Raw genomic sequence first — 21,324 nt, forward strand, 5'->3', positions numbered from 1 at the left:
CTGCACTCACTGTTCTGCTGTTACATTGTGTCGGGGGGCCGTGCCGGGTATTGGGGCGAGTTTCTCTCATTGCACTCGTGTGACCCCGGCCTAACATCTCTTCTGTCAGGTGCTGCTCGGGGCTCGTGCAGAATTCTCCATCTTGCAGGAATTTCAGAAGATTCGGACGTTCTGGAGACAGAGAGATTTCCGTCTTGTCAGGTTTTTCCTTTGTGACTCCAGAGAAGATCCTGAGCCGGACGCATCCAAGAGGCCGATGAGCGGCAGATCCAGGGAGCGCGCCAAAGGGCCCAGCAGCCGGGACAGCGGCACCTTCCTCTTGACCGGTGAGAGGACACGCCGCTCTGTCTACTCCTCACACACACAGCTCTGGCAGACATTAAGAGACCGCTGCACAATGTTCAGTTTGTCGGATTTTTCTCTTTATATTTTTGGAGTAAAATGTAAATTTCCTCTTTTATTCTATAAACTTCTGACCACAGGTCTCCGAATTTCCAAGCAATACTTTTTGCATTTATTTTCAGAAAATGAGAAATGGTCAAAAGAACAAAAGATGCAGAAAACAAGGTCATAATCATCTAGAAACAACAATCCTAATGTTTTACCTCTGGAAGAGTTCAGATATTCTGTGGAATCCCCATGATTGTTAACCCCAGCTTTCCTGCGTCTTGGCTGCTTTCCTCCAGTCTGTCACACGGCTTTTGGGTGACCTTATGCCGCTCCTGGTACACACATGTCAGCAGTTCTTTGTCTGATGGCTTGTGACTCTCCATCTTCCTCCTGATTACATTCCAGAGGTTCTCAGTGAGGTTCAGCTCTGGAGATCGGGCGGCCATGACAGGGGTGTGATGTGGTGGTCCTTCATCCACACATTGATGACCTAGCTGTGTGACATGGCGCATTGTCCTCAGAGTTGGGGATCATTGCCTGAGCAGAAGGAATCGGCTGTTTATTCGAGCGTCCATGACAGCACCACCGAGAGAGGGGATCCACCCTTCAGGTATAGGAAACCTACAGATACAAAAGGGCGGCACCTCTCCCACGCATCAGTTGGATTCCTGTTCCTGGAGGACAGTGTTACCTACAGATCATCCCACTAAGGATCATCAGGAAGCCCAGGCCGTCCAGTCGACTCAGGTAGTGAGGGGTTCTCCTACCTCGATCGGTGCAGAGTCCCTGGAAGCGCCACGGTGGGTCCGGTTAGGATTCCACGGCAGTGTGCGGAGCTGGGTCCAGAGGAAGGCCGTCTCCAGAAGAGCCAGCACCGGAAGGTAAGTATTCCCCCCTTTTTTTTTCTGGCCGTCGTGCTCTCTCCCTCCCCCCGACGTCCTGTGGTTTCCGGCCCTGCTTCAGGTGGCGTGGCACGGTGTGGTGCATGGAGGCTGGGGTCATGTCAGGCCGGGCAGTGGCGCCGCACTGGTGTCCTCACGCCCTCCTTTGAGTCCCAGAAGTGACGCAGCGGGGGGTGGGGCTTGGAGCGCCAAGACTGGATGGCGGACGCCGGACGGCTTTTTCGTGTGTGCCGCCAGGTTGCGGCCGCGCAGGCACCGGATGTGTGCGGCCGGGGGCGCGGGGAAAGGGAGCCATGGGGGTCCTGTATGAGGGGGTGGACCTCTTGTCAAAACCTGCTGACCTGGATTTCCGGTGGAGGGTCTTAAAATTGTGCTGGGATTCTACAGGGATGCTTCTGACCCATGGCAGCAAAGGATGTGTCGGAAGCTCCCGTGGGTCAGCAGGAGGAAGAACAGGAGCACCAGCATGAACCTGAGGCCTCGTACGAACCCCCAGCTGAAGAACCGAGGATGGACAAGTGGGCAGTCCAGCCGCAAGAGTTCCTCCAGGCTGAAGGGTTCAGCTTGCCCCACCCCCCGTGATCCGGTACCTGCTTCTACTGCTTGGGTAAGAGATCATCGTGAAAGTACACCCAGTGATGCAGTATTTCCCTTCATATTTCTCTGTCTAGGGGAAGAAGTGTTCTGGGAAACTGAAACACAGGGAATGTGCCCTCTGCAGTTGTCTCTTGCCAGTCGCCGACCCTAGAAAATTGTGTCAGCCGTGTGTACGACAGACGGTAGGGTTCAAGAAGGGGGGGCGTTAGTCCCTAGTCAGGGTTCACAGTCCCTTACACTTTCCCCCTGCATCTACAGGTAGCGGAAGAAACCCCTGACTTTACCGCAAGCCTGAGGGAGATAATTAGAACAGAAGTAAAGGATTCCTTAAAGTCCCTATCACAAGGCGAACCTTCTAAGAATGAGAGAGAAGCGAGTTTCTCAGGTTCATATTCCTCGACTGCCCCTAAGAAAGGCGAAGATTCATCAGAGCCCTCTGTGTCTTCTTCTTCAGAGGAGGACTCCAGCCGTTTCTGTTTCTCCCTGGATCAGATGGACAAGTTAGTCAAAGCAGTGAGGTCCACCATAGGGGTAGCGGACACGAAACCAGAACTTTCAGCACTGGACCTGATGTACGGCGGCCTGGATCCAAGGAAACGCAGGTCTTTTCCACTGAATAACAAGGTTCAGAGCTTGATAGATAGGGAGTGGAAGAAGCCGGAAAAAAGGGGCTCCTTACCACCGGCATTTAAACGAAGATACCCCTTGGTGAACAGATGGGATAGAGCCCCAAAGCTTGACGCAGCCGTGGCTAAAACCTCCAAAAAATCCTCCATACCCTTTGATGACATGGCCTCCTTAAAGAATCCGCTGGATCTAAAAGCGGATTCATTCCTAAAAGGGACATGGGAAATGTCAGCTGGCCCCTTGAGACCAGCGGTAGCCGCTACCTGCACAGCCAGATCCATGATGGTCTGGCTGGACCAGCTAGAATCCCAGTTAGATTCTCTTGAGACTCCGTCTCCTATCTTGAGGGCCCTGCCAATGATTCAAAATGCTGCAGCCTTTTTAGCCTATACTTCGGCAGGTTCTGTAAGGATGGCCGCCAGGGCCGCTGGACTATCCAACGCAGCAAGAAGGGCTCTTATGTTGGCCGGGGGACATCCAGGCCAGATCCCGTCTCTGCTCCATCCCATGTGAAGGAGAATACCTGTTCGGTCCGGTCCTGGACGAACTCTTAGAAAAAGCCGGGGATGACAGAAGTTTCCCAGTTTGCCGACCCCTTCCTACAGACGTCCTTTCACCAGGAAAATATTTTTTCGTAGTAGGTCGTCCAGAGAACGAGGCAAATGGGATGAAAGAAAGAGGAAAGGTACAGGATGTATGTTTGGAGGAGGAGGCTCATCTCGAGAGACTAAAAAGCCATCCCAATGACTAGCTGCTCAGGTAGGAGGTAGGCTTCCTGCCTTCTACCCGGCCTGGTTCCTGATTTCCAATAATTGGATCCTGGGCTTAATAGCTTCAGGACTGAGGTTAGAGTTTTCCTGTGTTCCTCGGAATAGTTTTAGGATTACTCCCCTCAGATCTTCCTCATCAGAGCAAACTGCCCTGGAGTCTGAAATTCATGAGCTATGCAACCAAAATGTCCTGATAGAAGTGCCGGAGGCAGAAAGGGGTAGAGGTTTCTACTCCCCTCTGTTTCTAGTCCGTAAGCCAGATGGTTCCTTTAGAACGATACTCAATTTAAAGGCCCGCAATAGATTTCTGGTCATACGCCCGTTCAAAATGGAAACAATTCCGCAGTAAAGTTATTGTTTGAAAACTGCTTTATGGTGGTGTTAGATTTAAAAGACGCCTATTACCATGTACCTATTCATGCAGCCCATCAGCGCTTCCTTAGAGTGGCGGTTCATATAGGAGGGTCAGTTCAGCATTTTCAGTACATTGCCCTTCCCTTTTGGTCTTGCGGTTGCCCCTCGGCTATTCACTAAGGTCATAGCGAGGTGATGGCCCATCTACGTGAATCTGACATTCTGGTGGTCCCCTACCTTGATGACTTCCTTATTATAGGCAAAACAGCAGACCATTGTTTGGAGCAGTTACAAAAAAGCAATGTGTGCCCTAGAATGGTTAGGATGGCTGCTAAATATCAAAAAATCTCGACTGCAGCCCATGAGAGTGCAGCAGTTTTTAGGCCTAATTTTAGATTCTCAGAATCGGGAGTGTCGTCTACCTCCCGAAAAGTTGATTCGCCTGCGTTATCAGGTCCTAAACGCCTCCAATAACCCCACCATGTCCCTTAGGAAAGCCATGTCCCTATTGGGTTCTCACTCGTCCTGTATCCTCATGGTCTGGTGGGCTCAGTTCCATTCAAGAAAACTACAGGGCAAGGTTTTATCGCATCAGAAAATTCTTGGGGGTTACCAGGAAGGCCAGCTGACTTTATCCCGGATCACTAGAAAATCCCTGGATTGGTAGCTAGAGGGAAATAATTTATCCAGAGGGGTGCCCTGGGAGTATATCATAACCGGAATAGTCACCACAGATGCAAGCTCTTCCGGCTGGGGGGGCTCATATGGGTGAGGTTTTGGTCCAGGGCCTATGGGACATCATCAGGTAGAGATGTCTTCTAACCTGAAAGAATTGACAGCAGTGGAGCAGGCGGCTAAAAGACTTCTTGTGTATCAACAGGGTCCTCACGTGCGAGTGTTCTTCGACAACCAGGTCACAGTGGCTTATATCAACCACCAAGGCGGGACTGATTCCAGACCCCTGATGAAAGTAGCAGAACTCTTGTTCCAACTGGCAGGGCAGCATTTTCTATCCTTAACAGTTCTGCATATAAGAGGGAAGGAAAACACCACAGCGGATTTCTTAAGCCGCAATTTTCTAAGACAAGGGGAATGGTCTCTAAAAACCTCCGTCTTCAACCTGATTGTACAAAGGTGGGGTCAACCAGACGTGGATCTCTTTGCCACCAGGGAGAACAGGAAAGTGAGGCAATTTTGCTCACTAAATCCCAGAGAAGACCCTCTGTCGGTAGATGCTTTGCTAATAAAATGGGACTTCAGGCTAGCCTACGCCTTCCCTCCACTATCTCTTCTACCCTTAGTGGTGAGAAAAATCAGAAAAGACAAAGCAAGGATTATAGTGATCGCTCCATTTTGGTCCAGGAGGGCATGGTTCTCATGCCTCAGGACTATGTCGGTGTCCGACCCTTGGGTCCTGCTAGATGTTCCGGATCTCCTATCCCAGGGCCCAGTTTACTATCCGCAGGTGGCTGGCCTTCATCTGGCGGCGTGGATTTTGAACGGTCATTGCTAAAGGATAAAGGTTTTTCCCCAAACTTAATAAATACCCTTCTTAAAAGCAGGAAGGAGATTACAACCAGAATCTACATCAGAACTTTGAAGAGGTTCCTACAGAACTCAGGGGTTGTAGCTGGAGAATTAGTGCCGATAACTCAGATCCTAGAATTCCTGCAGAAAGGTGTAGACATGGGGCTTTCCACCAGTACCCTTAAAGTGCAGGTGTCAGCCTTGGGGACCCTTTGTAGCTGCAATGTCGCCGGTAAGTACTGGATCAATAGGCTTATTAAAGCGGCGAGTAGGTCCAGACCAGTAGTTAAAGATGGGTTTATGCCATGGGATTTAAACCTCGTTCTCACGGCCATGACGGAGGCTCCCTTTGAGCCCATTTCATCAGCCTTGGTAAAAAAACCTTTCCCTCAAAGCAGCCTTCCTGGTGGCACTGACGTCAGCTCGAAGAGTAAGTGACATCCAAGCGTTATCTAGGCTTCCTCCATATACTCAGTTCCAAGATGATATGGTAATACTTAGGCCTGATCCAGCATACTTACCTAAGGTAGCTTCCAGTTTCCATAGGACACAGGAAATAGTCCTTCCGTCCTTCCTCCCTAATCCAGTCAACCAAAAGGAAAAGAAGCTCCACACCCTAGACGTTAGAAGATGTCTCTTGGAATATCTAGCAGTTACTGACTCCTGGAAAAAGGATAATGCCTTGTTTGTCTCCTTTCAAGGCGCTAGGAAGGGCCTTAGGGCGTCAAAATGCACACTAGCTGCAAGATGGATTAGGGAGGCTATTTAGCTAGCGTACACCTCGAAGGGCAGGTCGGCACCTGGAAAAATGAGGGTGCATTCCACTAGAGCCATGGCAACTTACCGGTTAACGGTATTTTTCGAAGTCCATGACCGCACCCATAGATTCCCTCTCCTTCTTTATTCTAGGTGTGCAGGTCTTCCTCATATATGGTCTACATGTGATAAATAGTTAGTAGTAATAGTATTGTACATAAATCATGCCATTAACCTTGGAGGTCCTCTTGTGCTCTGTAATCCAACTGATGCGTGGGAGAGGTGCCGTCCTTTTGTATCTGTAGGTTTCCTGTTCCTGAAGGGCGGATCCCCTCTCTCGGTGGTGCTGTCATGGACTTCGAAAAATATCGTTAACCAGTGAGTAACTAAGACTTTTTTCAGGATAACCTTGTATGCGGCTTGATTCATACGTCCTTCGCAAAGATTAGCCTGCCCAATTCCAGCCTTGCTGAAGCCTCCCCAGATCATCACCGATCCTCAACCAAATTTCACAGTGGGTGCAAGACACTGTAGCTTGTACGCCTCTCCAGGTCTCCGTCTAACCATTAGACGACCTGGTGTTGGGCAAAGCTGAAAATTAGACTCATTAGAGAAAATTACCTTACTCCAGTCCTCTATGGTCCAGTCCTTATGGTCTTTGGAAAACTTCAGCCTGGCTCTCCTTTGCTTCTCACTGATGAAAGGCTTTTTTCTAGCTTTACATGACTTGAGTCCTGCCTCTAGGAGCCTGTTACGGACTGCTGTGGCCGTGCACTTAACCCCAGCTGCCATTTGCCAGTCCTTTTGTAGGTCACTTGATGTCATCCTGCGGTTGCTGAGTGACATTCGCATAAGATGACGGTCATCCCGGTCAGTGGAGAGTTGTTTTCGCCCTCTGCCGGTCTGTAGCTTTGTTGTCCCCAATGTTTGCTGCTTGACCTTGTTGTAATGGACTGCCATCTTAGAAATTATAAGGATGGAGGCAACATGACGCTCACTGTATCCCTCTGCTAGTAAAGCCAGAATTGAGCCCTTCTTTTCCTCACTCAAGACTTTTCTTTTCAACTCCTTTGGCATGGTTAATTCTGTTTTTCATTCCTATTACTTTTGGGATATTTCTAGCACTTGTTTTGCCGTCCAGCTTGTCCTATTGCAGGAGGATTGTGAACACCACAGCAGGGTTTTTATACTTTCCTTTGTTAAATAAGATTTGGTTCAGGTGATAACCTAATCAGAATCACATTAAGTAGAATGAGGTGGACTCTGGTTGGAATTCAGCTGACACTGGAATGGAATGGCGGTCAGACACGGAGAGAAGCGGATTTTATAAAACTTTGCAGTGGGCTCTTAATTTTTGCCAGAGCTGTATATACTCTGGCATCTTCCACCTTCTCCTCCATGATATGACCTGACATTCCTTTGCTACGTTTAATGCTGGTGCGTCATGATCTCTGGCATCTCTTCTCTCCTCTAGACTGGCGTTCTCTCTGCAGTCTCATTGATGACAGTCTGCTGTCTCTTCAGACCATCAGAAACTCTCCATATTCTGCCATTCAGCAAGAAGAAATCTCCGGATGGATCCAAAAACTTCGTAGTCTCGGTAAAAATAATATGACTTGCTTCATAAGATGAAACATAATCTCCTGCTGACATGTTCCTCAGGTGACAGGAGAAAGTGAAGCTTCTGCTGCCATGTTCCTGTGGTGATAGGAGGACTTGGAGATTCTGCCACTGTGTTCCTCTGGTGATAAGAGGGTGTGGAGGGCCTGCTGCCATGTTCCTCATATGATAAGAGGACATAGAGGTCCTGCTGCCATGTTCCTACATAGATAGGAGGACATGAAGCTTCAGTTGTCTTGTACCTCCATGATAGGGGGACATGGAGGTCCTGCTGCCACGTTACTCTGCTGATAAGAGGACATGGAGCACCTGCTGCCATGTTGCTCAGGAGATAAGAGGACATGAAGCTTCATTCGCCGTGTAGCTCATGTGATAGGAGGATGTGTAGTGCATGCTGCCATGTTCCTCAGGTGACAAGAAAGCGTGGAGTGCCTGCTGTCATGTTTCTCAGGTAATAAGAGGACGTGGAGCACCTTCTGCCATGTTTCTCAGATGATAAATGGACGTGGAGCTCCTGCTGCCATGTTCCTCAGGTGAAAGGAGGATGGGGAGCTTCCGTCGCCATGTTCTTCTGGTTTTAAGAGGACGTTGTTCACCTGCTGCCGTGTTCCTCATGTGATAGGAGGACATGAAGCATCTGCTGCCATGTTCCTCAGGTGATAATGGACGTGGAGTGCTTGCTGCAATGTTTCTCAGGTGATAAGTGGATGTGGAGCTCCTGCTGCCATGTTCCTCAGGTGAAAGGAGGATGGGGAGCTTTAGTCGCAGTGTACTTCAGGTGATAAGAGGATGCAGAGGTCCTGCTGCCATGTTCCTACATTGATAGGAGGACATGAAGCTTCAGTTGCTGTGTTCCTCATGTGATAGGAGGACATGGAGCACCTGCTACCATGTTCCTCAGATGATAAAGGGATGTGGAGCACCTGCTGCCATGTTCCTCATGTGATAGGAGGATGTGGAGCACCTGCTGCCATGTTCTACAGATGATAAGGAGACATGGAGCACCTGCTGCCATGTTCCACAGATGATAAGGGGACGTGGAGCACCTGCTGCCATGTTCCACAGATGATAAGGGGACGTGGAGCACCTGCTGCCATGGTCCACAGATAAGGGGACGTGGAGCACCTGCTGCCATGTTCCACAGATAAGGGGACGTGGAGCACCTGCTGCCATGGTCCACAGATGATAAGGGGACGAGGAGCACCTGCTGCCATGGTCCACAGATGATAAGGGGACGTGGAGTGTTGTGAGTTCATTTTTCCCTTCATCATTGAGGTCTGATGAACTCCCTCCTCTGGTGAAGGAAGGTAGTGAGACTTGATTACCAAACACCTGGGCAGCTAGATGATAACTGGGTGGCTGGAATTGAGGACTGGATATAAGGCTGCCGACGCCCTTCTTCCTGGCTGGTGATTTTCCTGCTGGATTCTTGGAGACCAGTCTGATTCCTGCGTCTCAAAGCTAAGTTTTTCTGCTCTGCTTTGTACTCTTCAGTTTTGTTTTTGTTTTGCCTTGTTTTTTGAGAGTTCTGCCATCCCCGGCCGGGGGTGAGCTGAATTCCATTTTTGTCTCTGATCTGTTGATCTTTTGCTCTGTCTTCAGAATATACCTGAGTGCTGATATAAAAAGAGAGAAGAGCCAGCACTGCCAGTGGTCAGAACGCATAACATGAGGTGCATATGCACATACCTTACTGCATTCAAAATGAGACATTTAGCAAAATATTGATCAGTGCACACTCACGGCAGCCCCGCCCTGCCCCAGGCTTTATTTATTTTTGCATCCATGTCTGAGCCTGCATTGCTCTTTATCTGTGTTTGCTGGTCAGGCAGTGTGTGGAGGTCAAACCTGAGATGTCTGTGTTCAGACCTGGTTGGCCTTTATCTGCACCTGCTCCATCTGGCTGCACGGGAGTGATGCAGATATGCTTCAGGTATGGATTGCATTTGATATGGTCTTGCTTTTAAAACATTTAGGAGGCCGCAATGGTACAGTGAATAAATAAAAATGTAGAGTAGGACCCCCCATATGAGATTGCCTTGGCGTGGCGGGGTGGCTCAAAATATTGATCAATATTTTGCTAAATGTCTCATTTTGAATGCAGTAAGATATGTGCATATGCACCTCATGTTATGCGTTCTGACCACTGGCAGTGCTGGCTCTTCTCTCTTTTTACTGAGTGCTGATATAGTCTTTTGAAGCCTAGCGACTTAGGGCCTGTTTTTCCTATCAGTCGGTTGGCTCATTTTGATAGGGTTTTTGCGGATGGCAGACAGCAGCTTTCCTATCCTGTCCTATGTAGTTAGCTTGGGCCCCATCATTTGCTCAACCTATCTTTCTATCTGTGTTAGTGTTTTCATCTTGCTTCACCGTCATTATATGTTGGGGGCTGCCGATTGCTTTGGGGTCTGCTCTGGGGAAGTTTAGTTTTTCCCCTTTCTGTCTTTAGGCTATGTAGCTCTCCGGCTTTGATCGAGGGGTCTAGGGCACTGTAGGAACCCCCCACGGCTACTGCTAGTTGTTGTGGATAGGTTCAGGGGTCTGCAATCCGATAGCTGCCAACCTCTCTGGTTTTTCTGGACTTAGCTGGTATTTTGTTTTTTCCTCCTTCGGTGACTCATCATAACAGTGGAGCACCTGCTGCCATGTTCCACAGATGATAAGGGGACGTGGAGCACCTGCTGCCATGTTCCACAGATGATAAGGGGACGTTGAGCTCCTGCTGCCATGTTCCTCAGGTGAAAGGAGGATGGGGAGCTTCCGTCGCCATGTTCTTCTGGTTATAAGAGGACGTTATGCACCTGCTGCCGTGTTCCTCATGTGATAGGAGGATATGAAGCATCTGCTGCCATGTTCCTCAGGTGATAATGGACGTGGAGTTCTTGCTGCCATGTTCCTCAGGTGATAAGAGGATGTGTAGTGCCTGCCGCCATATTTCTCAGGAGATAAAGACATGGAGCACTGCTGCCATGTTCCTCAGGTGATAGGAAGACGTGGAATGCCTGCTGCCATGTTCCTCAGGTGATAAAAGGACATGGAGGTCCTGCTTTCATGTTCCTACATAGATACGAGGACATGAAGGTTCAGTTGCCGTGCTCCTCATGTGATTGTGGGACATGGAGGTCCTACTGCCATGTTCCTCAGGTGATAAGAGGACGTCTAGTGCCTGCTGTCATGTTTCTCATGTGATAGGAGGACATGGAGCGCCTGCCGCCATGTTCCTCAAGTGAGAGGAGGATGGGGAGCTTCAGTTGCTGTGTTCTTCAGGTGATAAGAGGATGTGTAGTGCCTGCTGCCACGTTCCTCATGTGATAGGAGGACCTGGAGCACCTGCTGCCATGTTCCTCAGATAAGACGAAGTGGAGCATCTGCTGCCATGTTCCTCCGTTGATAGGAGAACATCGAGTTTCTGCCACCATGTTCCTCCGGTGATAAGAAAATTGCCATGTTCCTCAGATGATAAGTGGACATGGTGCGCCTGCTGCCATGTTCCTCTCGTGATAAGAGGATGTGTAGTGCCTGCTGCCATGTTCCTCAGGTGAGAGTGGACATGATGTGACTGCTGCCATGTTCCTCAGGTGATAAATGGACATGGTGCGCCTGCTGCCATGTTCCTCTCGTGATAAGAGGATGTGTAGTGCCTGCTGCCATGTTCCTCAGGTGAGAGTGGACATGATGCGACTGCTGGCATGTTCCTCAGGTGATAAATGGACATGGAGCGCCTGCTGCCATGTTCCTCAGGAGATAAGAGGACGTGGAGCTTCAGTCGCCTTGTACCTGATGTGATAGAAGCACGTGGAGTGCCTGCTGCCATGTTCCTCAGGTGATAGGAGGACATGGAGCGCCTGCTGCCATGTTCCTCAAGTGAGAGGAGGATGGGGAGCTTCAGTCGCCGTGTTCTTCAGGTGATAAGAGGATGTGTAGTGCCTGCTGCCATGTTCCTCAGGTGAGAGTGGACATGGTGTGACTGCTGCCATGTTCCTCAAGTGATAAGTGGTCATGGAGCTCCTGCTGCCATGTTCCTCAGGAGACAAGAGGACGTGGAACACCTTCTGCCATGTTCCTCAGATGATTAGAGGACGTGGAGTGCCTGCCGCTGTGTCACTCCAGTGATATGAAGACTTAGAGTGCATGCTGCCTCGTTGCTCATGTCATAGGGGAATGTCGAGCGCTTTCGGCAATATTCCTCAGGTGATAAGAGGACTTTGAGCAACTGCTGCTTTATTCCTCAGGTGATAAAAGGATGTGCAGCTTCTTCTGCTGTGTTCCTCTGGTGAGAGAGGAGGATGGGAAGCTTCAGTCACCATGTTCCTCAGGTGATGAAAGAATGTGGAGCACCTGCTGCCATGTTACATAGCTGTTAAAAGGATGTGGAATTCTTTCAGCCGTGTTCCTCCTGTGATCCTGCTTCCATGTTTCTCCGGTGACAGGAGGACGTGGAGGTTCTGCCGCTGTGTTCCTCTGGAGATAGGAAGACGTGGAGTGCCTACTATCATGTTCCTTAGGTGATAAGAGGATGTGGAGCTTCAGCTGCCATGTTCCTCAGGTGTTAAGAGGACATAGAGCGCCTACTGCTATGTTCCTCAGGTGATAAAAGGACGTGGATCACCTGCTGCTATGTTCCGCAGGTGATAAAAGAACGTGGAGTGCTTTCCGCCATGTTTCTCAAGTGATAAGTGAACATGAAGCACATGCTGCCATGTTCCTCAGGTGATAAGAGGACATGGCACACCTGTTGCTGGTGTTACTCCAGTGATAGAAGTACTCCGAATGTATGCTGCCACGTTCCTCATGTCATAGGGAAATTTCGAGCATCTGCTGCAATGTTCCATCTTCCACTGGTGATAAGAAGATGTGGAGCACCAACTGCTGCCGTGCTCGTCTGGTGATAGGAGGTTGTGGGATTCCTGCTGACAGTTTCTCTGGAGCTTCACGTTCATTCTCTGTCTCTTCTCTCGTTTTCAGGCCATGTTTTGGACTTGTGGGTCACTTTTCAGAGATTCTGGGTTTTCCTGACTAGGGTTCAGCATGAGCTGGAGACGTCCATCCTGCAGTTGGAGACGGTGAGTACTGATCTCACAGTCTGTAAGCCCTTTTCATTGTGACATGGTGATCTACGCACTAACCTCCTTGTGTTGGTCTCAGGTCTCAGGATTCCAGTCTGTGGACCAGAATTATCGCTCCTTCCTGGAAGTAACGCTCCTCGATCCCCTGGTTTTGTCCATTCTGACCCCCAGCCAGAGGCGAGAATGGCAGTTCTATGGTGATTCTTTGTGCTCCACCCTTCAGAGAGGCATCATTGTCATGGAGGAGATGATGAAGATGTCGGGGGCTGTGCTGAGCGCCTCCCGCCGGGACTTCCCACGGCTCTTCTTCCTCAGTGATCAGGACGTGGTTGATGTCCTCGCTGCCTCTTCTGATCTTCCTGATCGACTGAACAGCGCTCTTCTCTGCTTTCCACAGTTCACTGATGTCATTTTCTGCACTGAGTCCACTGAATCTTCCCCCTTCCCATTTATTGGCAACCATGTAACTGTGGCTGTGATCGGGAAATATGGAGAGGTCCTGAATTTAACAGTGCCCATTACCTGGAACCCGAGGACGGTCTCGTGGCTGATAGAACTGGAGCACAGAGTTGGAGAAAGTCTTAAAGAAGAGCTGACAGAATGTCTGACTGAGGGCCGGCAGAGTGGTCTCCACCGGGCCGTTGACCGTGAAGACCTAAGGCGGTGGACACTACACGGCAGGTCCTATCACCTTCAGTGCCTGATCGTAACAGAAGAGGTGGTGTGGTGTGAAGACATGGAGAAGATGATTCTCACTGAGCAGAGGTCACAGCTCAGAGACCAGCAAAATATGAAGGTGGAGATCCTTGCACAGACGCTAAGACAAGGGAATAGGGCGAGGCCTGAATGCCCTTCTCTCCATCAGGAGCAGACCTTCATATCTGCATGGATCAGCCTGGCTGTTCTGCAACGAGACAGGACATCATTTCTGCTGGATTCAGGGATACAAACACTGGATTCCTTCTCTTGGGCCAAACTGATGAAGTACCGGGCGCCCGCACTGTCAGACACTCAAGGAGAAGTCAGTGAGACACAACCTAGAGACAACACAGAAGATTCAGTTGGGTCTGCATCTCCCCTCTGTGTTGTGGATGTGTTGGGTCATCTGTTAACATATGAATATGAGTATGTCGGGTTAGACATGAAGGTTGTGGACACATCAGTCTTGGACAGGACATCTCTGGGTGTGATCCTGGCACTAGAACACTATCATTGTGGAGCTTTAATTGGTTATGATGAAGGCCTCAGGACCCAAACCCTGCTGTCTCTCGGCGGTGCCCTTGGGCGTCAGGTTGTGGTGCTGAAGTGCTGGGCTGGGCTGAATATTGACCGACTGATGCTTCATCTGCAGGGCGCCCTTCAGGCCGGTGCGTGGCTCGTACTGGACAATGCCCACAAACTGAAATGCCATGTGCTTGCATCACTGGGGCAAACACTGGGCAACATCCATACATCCTGCCAAGCTTTGATGAAGGAAGAATGTCATTTTGGGCATACCAGTAGAAGAGTGGAGAGACCAGGACACATCCAGATGGAGGATAGAATGTGGTCGGTGATGAGGGGCTATGGCTGCTTTATGACTCTTCCTCATATAGACTCTTCTCTCGCCCTCCCGGGTAACCTCCGTCTCCTCCTCAGACCAGTTTCGTTCTGTCCTCCGGACCTGCAAAACGTTGCAGAACTTGCTCTTCTGTCTGCAGGTTTCCAAGAGCATTTGGTTTTGGCCAAGAAGTTGTCCTGCTTCCTCAGACTAGCCCAGGAATCAGGAACAGTGACTGCTGCGAGCGCCCTTCCTCTCCTGAACAGCATAGTCCAGAAAGCCATTGTGTCACTGAGGTCAGATGGTGTATCCACGAGAGTGGCCAGAGACTTGGGCCATCGACAATCACCCCCAGACTTGGATTCTGATGGCAGCACATGGAGCGCCAGTGTACGAGAGGAGGCAAGTTTGATGAGCGCTCTCCTGGCCTCAGCCCATTGGTCCAGACATCTGATGGATGTTCTGAGACTTGTGTTCCCCATGTCTATGTCCACACTGCCCTGCAGTCAGACCATGGCTGAGCTGTCTCACGCAGTACAGCTTCACCTTCACGAGTCTGGGCTGGAATGTCACACAGAACTCAGTCATAGCATTACCAGGCTTTATCGGGCCATACAGCAGAGTCCAGGAGTCCTCCTGACTGGTCCTCCAGGCAGTGGTAAGACAACATGCTGGAAAGCTCTGCAGCAGGCACTCAACCACTTGACTGCCAGTGAAGCGGGCACAAGAGCAGCAGTGAATACTGCCTTCGGCCCATCCTACCGGTCCGTGCACTGCGTCCATCTCTTCCCTAATAGTCTGAGTCCCACTGAATTCCTCGGAGGAGGGACAAGTCAGGATGGTGTGATCTCCAGAATCCTGCACAGATCTGAGTCTGCAGTCCAGAAGTGGGTAATACTGGATGGGGCGGCCGCTCCCGAGTGGGTGGAGCCCATTTCTTGCCTCTTTGGCCCACAGCCTGTTTTAACATTGGCCAGTGGTCAGCGACTACACCTCAGTGACAGAATTAGGTTGATTTTTGAGATGACAGACACTGCGACCCTTAGTCCTGCTTTCTCCTCGCTCTGCAGCATTGTGCACTGTGGCGGGAAAGAAACATGGAGGGCAATACTGTCGGCCTCGCTGTCCAGCATGTGCATGAGATACGATGTCACACAGAGCACTCGGCACACGCTACGATCTCTCAGTGACTATCTGATACCCAGAACCCTCCGCTTCCTGGAAGAACATGGAGCCTCCGTCCTGTCTCCTCACCACAGTGCACATAGAGTTCACCATGTCTCCTCCTTCTGCTCTATCCTGCAAGCTCTACTGGACCAACATCTCAGCCGAGACAACGCCCATCGTGTTCCAGAGCAGGCAGAACCCCTGGCAGATGATGAGGATCCACAGGGAACACGCGGATCTGAAGGTAGGTGTGCGGAATGGGAACAATGGACGACGACTTGGGTGCAGAATTCAGTCATCCTCTCTCTCTCCAGGTGGATTGCAGTCTCCGACAGAAGCACTGACTCGTCCTTACAGCGACCAGAGTGTCCAGTCTGACAACCACCAGCGGGCACAGACCAGCTTCCTGTACGCCTTCATCTGGGCTTTTGGGGGTCATCTCAGTTCGAGGTAAGATTGCCACAAGTTTATATGTCGATATTGTCATGTGAGTGGGGGAGGGTCCGTTAAAGGGGCTGTCCAGGTGTGACATGAATGTCTGCAGTGACTCTATGACTGTAGACCTCCGAAATCGTTACAGTTCGCGCACCACACACTGTCAGGATTCTCTGGTGCCGGTGGTGAGAGCGAGCGGTCTGTGACAGCAGCCACTCTATTTTCATACTTCCAGTCACATTCTGACTAGAAGGACGCAGCCTCTCTCATTACAAGTGAACTGACGAGGTCCAGCACGACTAGTCAGCATGTGACTGTGTAATGAGATAGACTGGACCGCGGGTACCTGCAGGTCGGGTCCAGAACTGACAGGGCTGCATCCTCTGTTTCCGAGGGGAAGCCTGAGAGAGGCGGTCCTTCCCCTGCTGCATGAGGGAAATGTTAGTGAGACGCAGCTTCCTGCTGACAGGACGGGGCGGAGAGAGCCAAAAAAGCACGCGCAGCAATTCAATGTGCGGTAAAAGGGAAAAAGCATGCACTACGGGGTGGTTTTGGCACCAGTGCAGAGCAGCTTGCGGTGAGAGGAGCGTTGCGCCCCGTCCCTCCAGACATTACAGTGACAGGCCCCACTGCTTGCAGAGAGGTCGCATTGGAGAATAGGGCCAGACGTACAGAGCAGAGCCGTGCACACACAGCAGAGCCAAGTCGGGTGCTGCAGCAGACACAGAGAGGAGTGCTCCATTCGGGGAGTACCTACGCCACACAGACCGTCACCCGCCGCCATCAGCGGGGACAAGAGGAAAGGAGACGTATAGTGCATGCCCGGTGACCGTCATAAAGTCAGGTGCCAGACGCTTCGGGAAAGTGGGTACTGCGCGCGTGCTGCTTGAAAAGAGACCGAAAGCGTGACCTTCAGCTACCCCTGATTGTCTTAGTTAATAGCAGCCAAGACATGCGTGACCTGACTTCACCAAGCATAATAATAATAATAATAATAATCTTTATTTATATAGCGCCAACATATTCCGCAGCGCTTTACAGTTGAACAGTTTCAAACACAACAGTCATAAGTAACAACGTTAACAATACAATAATTAAAGCGAAATAAGACGACCCTGCTCGTGGAGCTTACAATCTACAATGAGGTGGGGGAGATACAAAGCACAGGTTTGTATTTACAATGATGTATTTACAATGACGGTCCAGCCATCTTCAGGGGGTGGGGGTTAGATGGAGATAGTGAATGGGCTACACACACACAAACATGACTTTGATTACTGAATGTGATAGGCCGCTCTGAACAAATGTGTTTTGAGCGAGCGCCTAAAACTATGCAAATTGTGGATGGTCCTAATATCTTGGGGTAGAGCATTCCAGAGGATTGGCGCAGCACGGGAGAAGTCTTGGAGTCGGGAGTGGGAGGTACGGATTAGGGCAGAGGTTAGTCGAAAGTCATTTGTAGAGCGCAGCGGTCGGTTAGGCCGATAGACAGAAATGAGGGAGGAGATGTAAGGGGGTGCCGCACTGTGGAGAGCTTTGTGGGTGAGAACAAGTACTTTGAATTGTACCCTGTAATGAATTGGCAGCCAGTGTAACGACTGGCGAAGAGTGGACGCGTCTGAGAAACGATTAGCCAGATGGACAACCCTGGCTGCTGCATTAAGGATAGACTGGAGAGGGGAGAGTCGAGTGAGAGGGAGGCCAATTAATAGAGCATTACAGTAGTCTAGGCGGGAGTGGATCAGGGCGACAGTGAGAGTTTTTGTTGTTTCCATGGTGAGAAAAGGGCGGATTCTAGAGATGTTCTTTAGGTGTAAGCGGCATGAGCGGGCAAGAGATTGTATATGGGAGGTGAAGGAGAGATCGGAGTCGAACATAACACCCAGACAGCGCACCTGCTGTCGGGGTGTTATTATGGTGCCACCCACAGAGAGGGAAATGTCAGAAAGCATTATAGTGTTGGAGCTTCTGGTCCATATACCTGCACACGCCGCAGAGCAGAGTACGTGCCAGCGGTTCCCCACACTGGACTCAGTACCGTGCTAGACACCTGTAAGCAAGGGAAATCTACCCGCTTCCCAGAGACTTCGTTGAGACGTCATGTGCCGCTGTTGTTGGTGTCACCGTTGGACCCCCGTCCGTCACAGACTTCATCTGGATCTCACGTGCCACTGTTGTTGGTGCCACTGTTGGACTCCCGTCCATCACAGATTTCATCTGGACCTCACGTGCCGCTGTTTCCTGTGCCACCGTTGGACCCCCGTCCGTCACAGACTTCATCTGGATCTCACGTGCCACTGTTGTTGGTGCCACTGCTGGACTCCCGTCCATCACAGATTTCATCAGGACCTCACGTGCCGCTGTTGTCGGTGCCACTGTTGGACTCCCGTCCATCACAGATTTCATCTGGATCTCATGTGCCGCTGTTGCCAGTGCCACCGTTGGAACCCTGATACGCTGCACTCCAGAAGACTACAGTCTAAGTTTTCCCTTTTCTATTTGAACTATCATTCGTCCCTGTCCTATCCCGTACCAAACTCCCTGTCCTGTCCTTTGTCCTATCATACCCCTCCGTGCCCTGTTACTTCCTGCGTGGAGTGTATTTGTTGTTAATAAAATCCTGCTAACTCTTGATCTGCCTCCTGTCCGTGACGACATCCCTCGTTCCTGCGACTTCTACAACCGCATGAATGCAAATCACATACAGGTGCATCTCACAAGATTACAGTATCATCAAAAAGGTAATTTATTTCAGTTCTTCAATACAAAAAGTGACCCTCCACAGTCAGGGATGGTTTGGGAAGCCATTTCATCTGCTGGTGTAGGTCCACTGTGTTTTTTCAAGACCAAAGTCAGCGCAGCCGTCTACCAGGACATCTTAGAGCTCTTCATGCTTCCCTCTGCCGACAAGCTTTATGGAGATGGAAATGTCATTCTCCAGCAGGACTTGGCCCCTGTCCACACTGCCAAAAGTACCAATACCTGGTGTACACACAACAGTATCACTGGGCTTGATTGGCAGCAAACTCGCCAGACCTTAACCCCATAGAGAATCTATGGAGTATTGTCAGGAGGAAGATGAGAGACACCAGACCCAACAATGCAGACGAGCTGAAGGCTCCTATCAAAGCAACCTGGGCTTCCATAGCCCCTCAGCAGTGCCACAGGCTGATCGCCTCCATGCCACGCCGCATTGATGCAGTAATTGATGCAGAAGGAGCCCGACCAAGTACTGAATGCATTTACTGATCAGACATTTCAGGAGACCCAACATGTTGGTTTTTACAATCATTTTTTCAGCTGGTGTGATAAAGTATTCTAATTTACTGAGATAATGACTTTCGGGTTCTCATTGGCTGTAAGCCATAATCATCAACATTACCAGAAATAAACCCGTGACATAGATCACTCTGTGTGTAATGACTCTCTAGAATAGAGGAGGGTCACTGTGTGTATTGAGGAACTGAAATAAATTCACTTTTTGATGATATTCTAATTTTGTGAGAAGCTCCTGTACCTTGGTCACATGACCGCCTGCTATCACCCCCAGCACCGGAGAATCCTGACTGTGCGGTAAGGATTTGGAGGTCTGCGATCACATAGAGGAAACCAGGATGGATGAACACAGAACTTAAGCACATGCTAAAAAGGAAGAAAAAATGTTTATAAAATGGAAAGAGGGAGGCATATCTAAAGAAGAATATAATGCTGTCTGCAGAACCTGCAGGGCACAAATCAGATTATCTAAAGCTGAAAATGAATTGAGGCTTGCAAGAGATGTCAAAAGCAATAATAAAGGATTTTGGGGATATGTCAAAAGTAAAAGAAAAGTCAAAGATGCTATAGGATTTTTACAGGATGAAAATGATGAAATGGTAAGACAGGATGTTGAGAAGGCTGAACTTTTAAATTCCTATTTTGCATCTGTTTTCTCTCAGAAAGGAAATGTAACATCAACTGTTCTTCACTGTCCTATTAAGGGAATAGAAGAATCCAGGATATCTATAAACAGAAAGATAGTGAGGAAACACTTAGCTAACCTAAATGAATTCAAGTCTCCAGGTCCAGATGAATTACACCCCAGAGTACTGAAGGAGATAGCAGAAGAAATTTTTGAACCCCTCTCCATAATCTTTGAAAATTCTTGGAGAACAGGAGAAGTGCCAGAAGACTGGAGAAGAGCAAATGTTGTTCCTATCTTCAAAAAGGGGAAGAAGGTGGACCCAGGCAACTATAGGACGGTGAGTCTGACTTCTATACCAGGAAAGATCTTTGAACAAATTATTAAACAACATGTATGTCAATACCTGGATAAGAATAAAGTGATTAAACAGAGTCAGCATGGGTTTGTAACTAATAAGTCATGTCAGACTAACTTAATTTCCTTCTATGACGGAATCACTGATTGGGTGGATCAAGGAAATGCTGTAGATATAGTATATCTTGACTTCAGCAAAGCATTTGACAAAGTATCTCATACAATCCTTATTGAAAAAATGACTAAGTATGGAATGGACAAGGCAACTGTTAGGTGGATTCATATCTGGCTTAGTGATCGGACCCAAAGAGTGGTCGTAAATGGCTGCACATCCAGTTGGAAGAATGTCTCAAGTGGGGTACCACAGGGCTCTGTCCTGGGCCCTGTATTGTTCAACATCTTTATCAACGATTTAGATGAAGGAATTGAGGGTAAACTGATTAAATTTGCTGATGATACAAAGCTAGGAGGGATAGCTAACACTAGAGAAGAGAGAGAGAGGATTCAAAAAGATATAAATAAACTGGAGAAGTGGGCAGCAACTAACAGAATGGTTTTTAACAGGGAGAAATGCAAAGTACTACATCTGGGCAATAAAAATGAAAAAAGCATATACAGAATGGGAGGAATAGGGCTAAGCAACAGCACATGTGAAAAAGACTTGGGTATACTAATAGATCACAGACTGAATATGAGTCAACAGTGTGATGCAGCAGCAAAAAAGGCAAATACAATTCTAGGATGTATTAACAGAAGCATACAGTCTAGATCATGTGAAGTCATTATTGCCCTCTACTCTTCTTTGGTCAGACCTCATCTGGAATATTGTGTCCAGTTTTGGGCACCACATTTTAAAAAAGACATCAACAAACTGGAGCAAGTTCAGAAAAGAGCGACCAGAATGGTGACCGGTCTGCAAACCCTGTCTTATGAGGAAAGGTTGCAGGATTTGGGAATGTTTAGTTTGCAAAAGAGAAGACTGAGAGGAGACTTAATAGCTGTCTACAAATATCTCAAGGGCTGTCACATTGTAGAAGGATCAACTTTATTCTCATTTGCACAAGGAAAGACTAGAAGCAATGGGATGAAACTGAATGGGAGGAGACACAGATTAGATATTCGAAATAGCTTTTTGACAGTTAGAGTGATCAATGAGTGGAACAGGCTGCCACAAGAAGTGGTGAGTTCTCCTTCAATGGAAGTCTTCAAACAGAGGCTGGACAGACATCTGACTGGGATGATTTAGCGAATCCTGCTTTGAGCAGGGGGTTGGACCAGATGGCCCAGGAGGTCCCTTCCAACTCTACAATTCTAT

General features: G+C 49.1%; 1 protein-coding gene across 2 annotated transcripts in view; it reads left to right on the forward strand.

The window, feature by feature from the left end:
• The window catches only part of LOC141078346 (dynein heavy chain domain-containing protein 1-like), a 283,431-nt gene that overhangs the window by 216,212 nt on the left and 45,895 nt on the right, over positions 1-21,324 (forward strand). For both annotated transcript variants that reach the window (XM_073565083.1, XM_073565084.1), the window contains exons 18-22: positions 110-326; positions 7,398-7,523; positions 12,509-12,606; positions 12,689-15,560; positions 15,631-15,766. In XM_073565083.1, the coding sequence (XP_073421184.1) occupies positions 110-326; positions 7,398-7,523; positions 12,509-12,606; positions 12,689-15,560; positions 15,631-15,766 (3,449 nt within the window). The remainder of the gene's footprint in view (positions 1-109; positions 327-7,397; positions 7,524-12,508; positions 12,607-12,688; positions 15,561-15,630; positions 15,767-21,324) is intronic.

The sequence above is a fragment of the Dendrobates tinctorius genome, unplaced genomic scaffold, assembly GCF_039654945.1.
Source record: "Dendrobates tinctorius isolate UK_male_01 unplaced genomic scaffold, ASM3965494v1 ptg000537l, whole genome shotgun sequence".
NCBI lineage: Eukaryota > Metazoa > Chordata > Amphibia > Anura > Dendrobatidae > Dendrobates > Dendrobates tinctorius.